The following is a 6409-nucleotide window of genomic DNA, read 5'->3' as shown; positions in this document are numbered from 1 at the left end:
TTGTAATACGTTTGACGAAAATATCTTTGGATGAAAAATTCAAGTTTATGTATTGAAAATTTATTCGTCTTAAATATAGAATAAAGAACAAAAATACAATTCTTTTATAGATCCTCAATATTTCGTATGAATAAAAACCGTTTAATTGGCTTGGAAATAACGATTATTACATTTACCATAATATTTTACATATGAAATAACAGCGATCTTTATTTCCAAGCTAACTCTGACGCCGTTCTTTGTTTAATCATATAATATTATATTAAATTGTTTAATGATAGAAAATACTGTACTGCAGTTCTGGCAACGCTGTCTCCGGCAACCACCCACTCTGTCGACTGAAAGCAGAATTACGGCACAGTATTCTTTATCCGCTGCGCTGTAAACGACAGCCTACAGCGGCGCAGAGCTAAACTAAATCTCGGACACCCTGACGGTAACGCCAGTTACATCTCGGACATTTTTTGTACCACAAAATCGCCCATAAGGTTGCACATCTTCTTATTTCTTCAATCGAACGATGGTTGAACATAATGAAAATCCCATGACGCACTACTTAACCAATCAACCATTCCGGTTTAATGACACTTGATAAACCATAAAATAATTGGGAGGTGCTAAAATGAAAGTGTTTCGCTTTGTTCAAAACGCACCATTGTTAAGTCTAGTTTTACGAAATTCATATATAAAGCTAAATATGTTGGAAACTCTAATTTAATCATAATTTAATATTAGTGAGATCTTGAACCTTTTATGTAGAATGGTGAGAAAAAAATATTTATGATATCGTTTTCACTTCATATTCTTTTGTAAATATTGTGTTAAATGGGTGAGTATAATTCGTATTTTCTATTTGATTGATTTATTATTTACAGTAAAGTTTATTTTGTATGATATTAATGAATAATTTAAAAAAATAATTTGTTCCCTACGTTTCTATTTACTTCTCTATTAACGTTATACCAAAAATATCTTAACCTTTACCATTACTAACCTTATTAATAATTAATAAAACTATTTTTACTGCAATATTTTCTTATATATTATTTAGCAATATTGTTTTCAGTAAATTATTATGCTTTTTGATGTAAATTTATGATACTGAATAGGTTAATTTATTTTCTTTTATAGAGTAGACATTTTGTATTTCAAGCTTATGTTATTGGATTTTTTAGTGTGATTTTGTAGATTGTTATATATGATTTTAATCAATAAGTACAGATTTATAGAAGTTATATATAGGGTGACATCCAACTATCATTCGTTTTTGCTTTTGTTTAAACAATAGAACTCATTTGGGGTTGCTCTGTACATAACCAAAGAAAAGGAACAAATGTATTCCTTAAGAATAATGGTTTATTTCTCTTTTTTATTTGTTTAATAATGGGTTTCATTTTTTCAATAAAAATATTTTTGAGACTATATTTCTTTTATTTGGTTAAAAAAACTCCAAAAACCTCACTAACGTAACAATATTTAACAATTTAAAATATATGTATGAATGACGACTAACAAAAGTCAAAATCTAGTACTAAAGTAATAATAATGGCACTACACAATATTAATGGATAAATAAAAATATTAAATGCTTTTATAAGTCTCTGGAGGAATGTCCTTCCTATGTAACTTAAATGACGTCAAAAGCGCTAAAATTTTGAAAAAAAAACGATTGATTTGCACAGGGTAGACAAATTACAATATTGATTGGTCATTTATCAATTTATGAGTACCATATATTTTAAATAATGTTTATAAAACGTTCACCAGTCTCTTGTCTTAAAATTTATTAGTGAAAATTCGAATTTTTGGTTTTGTTTCCTAGTAACTGTGTGAGTGAAAACTTTTACCTTTTTTAATAATTCAGTTATTGCAGAAATGACACATACAGTAGTTAGTAAAATTATTCACATACGCTCTATGCGTAGGACTGCATAAAGGAAAGTAACGCCAATAATCATTTAACGGTTGCAGTGCTCAAGGATTAGATACTTGCGTTGTAAGTCCGTTTGGTTCCGATTTGTGTAAGAAGAGTACAGTGAATTTATCCAGTAACAATGAAATGTATTGAACAAAGAGAGAAGAGCAAGAATTTTCCTAAACGCATGAACTAAAGCGTATCATTACGTCATTATGTAATAAACACCATTGCATTTCTCTCTCCGACTTATAAAATCCCTATAGGCCTTGGTGCATTTCAGTTAATTTCAACAAATTCCGACCGCAGCGCTTCAACGGCAAAAATCTCAAATTATCAGTAGCCGCCGTCATGTTAATCGCATAAAAATAATATTTTTAAATCGTGGTTTTGCCACAATATTTAAGTGTTTTGGTTTTTTGCTAGTGCAGTTATTGAGACTATAAAACACTCAGGTACGAGGTTTGTGTGATGTAACGCTGTTTCGGGTAGTAAAAAGTAAAAAGTGAAAAAGAATTCGAAGTAGGCGTCGCCGTCGTGTTGTGTTGTGACAATTTCAAATGTTGATAAAATTGCCAAAAAAAATATTAACGCGTAAAAGAGAGCGTAATGAGGGCGTTGTTGGGTGCAACAACATTCAATAACTCAACTTTCCCTGATATTCAACTCTTCCAAAACAGCATTTTATAGCTTAATAAATTAATACCCACACTAATTTGATCAAAAGCAAAAATGGATTCAAGCAGTTCGACGAAACAAGTAAGTAAACAAAGTGCTCGTTACATAATCAAAGAATTAAATAGACATACATATATACTATGAGAGGATAAAATATAATTTGCAATATTAATGGTATACTTTCTTTAATCAACAATGTTTTATAAACATCTAAAATTATAATAAAATTATGTACCTTTAAAAAATTTCGTTATAGCCGAAATAGCCCCAATTATGCCCCACTAGTAAAACCGATGAATAAAACGTAGTTGAACTCATCTAAAAGGTTTTTTAGCTAAATTATAATACAAGTTAGATCTTCTGAAGATATCAAAATATTTACTTTTTTATTTTTAGAATTTTCACAAATTATACTTCCTAACAATTTTAGAATAACTATATAATACATTTTTCGTATACTCGCTATTTAAACCCGTGTATTTGTATATATTAGTTGTTTACGATATTCTCCGATGGCGGCAGCACCGGCGGAGAATGCACCAAGACTATAGTGATTCACTCCCAGACATTGGCAAGCGAAGTCTTGGGTCGATGTTTACATGTCTAGGAGTAAATCGCTATGGCGATCTAGTAAGTAGACGAGAGAAAAATGCGAAGTATTTATTACATAACCACTTAATCCGACGCTAGATTTCATACTAGCTTCTACGTCCCACTAGTCAAGTCGCATACCCAACAATGTGGCCGTTTGTTGTCCCTTAATTTCGCAGTTCTGCACGCGCATAAACGATAATCGGTCGGGGGTATTTCGTGTGCAATCTAAACAAAAAAAACTTACCCCAGAGGTATTGCTCACCGCACGTAGTAACCGGCAACTCTGCATTTTTTTGTATCTCTACCTACCAACCGGTTAAACGTAATTTAGTTATCTCTGTCTTCGTCTTTTATTTGTAGAAATACAGAACACCAATTTAGAACGACCAGGCTGATACACTATACTATAATTCTTCTGTTGTTTTCCACAAGACTAGAACAAGATCCGTCAAAGCAATCAAAATTGGTAGATGTTCAAATACTGCCTAACCAAAAAAAAACTCTTAACGTTTCAGAGGTAGTAGTCAGTACATGGACTGACCACAGAGAATAATAGAAAAAAATCCCAAGACCAAGTCCTAATATTTATATTAACATTATTTTGTAAATTTATAATAATAATAATAGCTCCCGTATATAGCGATTTAACGCCTTGGGAGTAGCAAGGTACAGCTTGTCATGCTGGAGCCGTTCGGTATACAAGGAAGGTAATGTGGCTAGCACTACGCTTCAACCGCCTATTATTACCTCAGGATTGTGAATACCAAGTACTAATTTAAGGCTGAGTCGACCTAGGTACCCAAACTATTTTTATTTTAATAAAAATAGTCGGCTGATGAAATGCCGGGTGTAGGATTCGAACCCACTACCCTGAGATTGGTAGACCAGAGCCTGTATCTCTACGCCACCGGGCACCTGGTATGTAAATTTATAAATAACTGAATTATGGACATGAAACAAAACGTCAAAATCAAATGTTCGCTAATAAATAAAAGACATTTTATACAGTCAGGTATCTTACGTATATATTTTTCAGTGTTGGAGATTCCCTATCAAAATCCATACATTGCGTTAATAAACAGAGAATTCATTTTGACAGGAGCTTAGCTAGAGAAAAAAAAAGATTCTAGAATATTGAATACACTACAATTATCTAGGTATACCGAATTATCAGATATTTTCAAATCCACAAGCACAAATTATCATAATAGATATTAATACCTAAATAAACAGATTATAATGATAAAAAATTGTGACAAACTAATCCACATCTAGCTAGACCCCTGTATCTCTATAAAATATAACCGAAAACTTAGTCTACATAATACAGGGCGTGCCAAAAACTTCCCAACAAATTATGCCCTTTTATATTTGAGTTAATAAAAAAAGTTATGCAGAATTTATGTTTTTAAAGATTTCACACACATACATATATAATACTACCGAAATTGTGCGTTATATAGCGGAAAAACTTCTCATTGACCGTGTCACCTGTCAAAATAAGTATTTTCTGTTGTCTAAATTCATCCGCAACATCAAATAGTACCAAAATCTTAAAATACGTGATAATCCGCAAATTTTGTTATTGAAAATTACTGAAACTGGTCTTTTTTGTTTTTAATGTTTTCGATGCGCAGTTTTCGTCAGGAGATCCACATATTGTACTAGGTTCCTTGAAAATTGTCCGAAAAATAACCAAAAATATGTACTTTTTGAAAGTCTTAAATTCTTAAATTCACATTTCTAAACAACTTTCGCCTTTTTATATTTTGTCACCTAACCCCACTTGCATATATGTAAAAAGAATTATGGCAATATGCCGCCTTGACAATTGTCACGTCATAAGCCAAAAGAACTATTCTTGTTATTTAACATGAACTAATTCCGCATAAACTTTTTTTTCAATACCTATATCCTAATCCTAATTTTGTTGCCATTTGAGAATTTTATGGCACACCCTGTATAATTCGATATGATTTCATTTTATACTTTTGTTATGAGGTTCAGGTATTTCTCCGATATCTAACTATAAATATAAAGCCTGCAGTAAATAAAAATATTTATTTGTGTGTATAATGTAATGCTAATATCCCATATCTCCATTTTTATCTGTCAATTTTAAGAATAGACCCCGTAAAACGGTCTAGTTGTCAGAAATGTTTCTTTTGAAAACAATGGCTTGAATGAAATTGAAATATCTTGACTTATAAAACTGAAAAATAGAAACCAAATCTTCAGGTTCTTAAAAAACTTCTGCATATTTGATATAAAGTTATATTTAATTAATCCCTATTATTTTTTATTTCTAATACATTATTTACTGAGTCTTAAAATTTTCTATAAATTTTAACATTATGATAAATGATAAAATAGAAAAAATGCTTTTATATTACTCCAAATTCATATGTTATCTAGAAAATTAGTTTATTGTTGCCTCTAAAATCAGTTTTATACTCTACATAAAACATATTAAAGTGAAATTGTAACAATAATAATAAAAATATCAAAAAGTATCGTTAACAATCTGTCGTAACAGATACAAGCACAAACATTCATATTTATAAAAATAAATGATTAAATATATCAACTTATGTTTATCTTCTTAGTCTGTCAATATTACAAAGCGATATTTATATAGGTATGTGATGAATAATTAAGAAAAGTAATATTACGGATTTCAAAACAAGTTTTCCACCTTCGCATTATGAAAATAAATACTTTGACTAAACCTTATCGGCAGGTATCGCACACTCTAACGGGGGAATCCCAGCCTTTAAGTGGCACAGCCTTTCGCGATTTTGAGCAATTGTCGCACACGCATTTACCGCAGTCCCTGCAATGGTGGAGCGACAACAATGGTCCAAATGGTTGTTTGCATAATACGCATTCTATACACTCGCTGTCGGGAGTCCAGTAACTTGGTCTTATTGTATCCTAAAATTAAAAGCGCTACATTAATTACAGTGTGATTCGCGAAAGAAACGATCGTATTACAGCGATCAGTCGACGATATCGTCGTCATTATACAGGGTGGTCCTAACTGTATTTCGGAAACTTCGGCAGCATATTCAGCAGATAAAAATAAGTTAAAAAGTTCGTAGAAATGTATGTCCTAAATGCTTAGTGTCGGAGATACAGGGTGTAAAAGTTTTACTTTTATTTCGATTTTTTTCCAAATAATTTCTGAAGTAACGTCAATATTTGGATGAAAATTGGTGTCTG

General features: G+C 31.3%; 1 protein-coding gene across 5 annotated transcripts in view; it reads right to left on the bottom strand.

Moving 5' to 3' along the window:
• Nucleotides 1-5233: 5233 nt before the first annotated feature.
• Nucleotides 5234-6409, bottom strand: part of LOC115890937 (zinc finger FYVE domain-containing protein 1-like) — a 48328-nt gene continuing 47152 nt past the window's right edge. For all 5 annotated transcript variants that reach the window (XM_030911333.1, XM_030911324.1, XM_030911303.1 and 2 more), the window contains exon 13: nt 5234-6121. In XM_030911333.1, the coding sequence (XP_030767193.1) occupies nt 5918-6121 (204 nt within the window). In that variant the 3' untranslated portion in view covers nt 5234-5917. The remainder of the gene's footprint in view (nt 6122-6409) is intronic.

Source organism: Sitophilus oryzae, unplaced genomic scaffold (genome assembly GCF_002938485.1).
Source record: "Sitophilus oryzae breed Bouriz unplaced genomic scaffold, Soryzae_2.0 scaffold_1178_pilon_pilon, whole genome shotgun sequence".
Classification (NCBI taxonomy): Eukaryota; Metazoa; Arthropoda; class Insecta; order Coleoptera; family Curculionidae; genus Sitophilus; species Sitophilus oryzae.
Note: the sequence above shows the minus strand (reverse complement) of the source record. Positions and strands in the feature narration are given on the sequence as shown.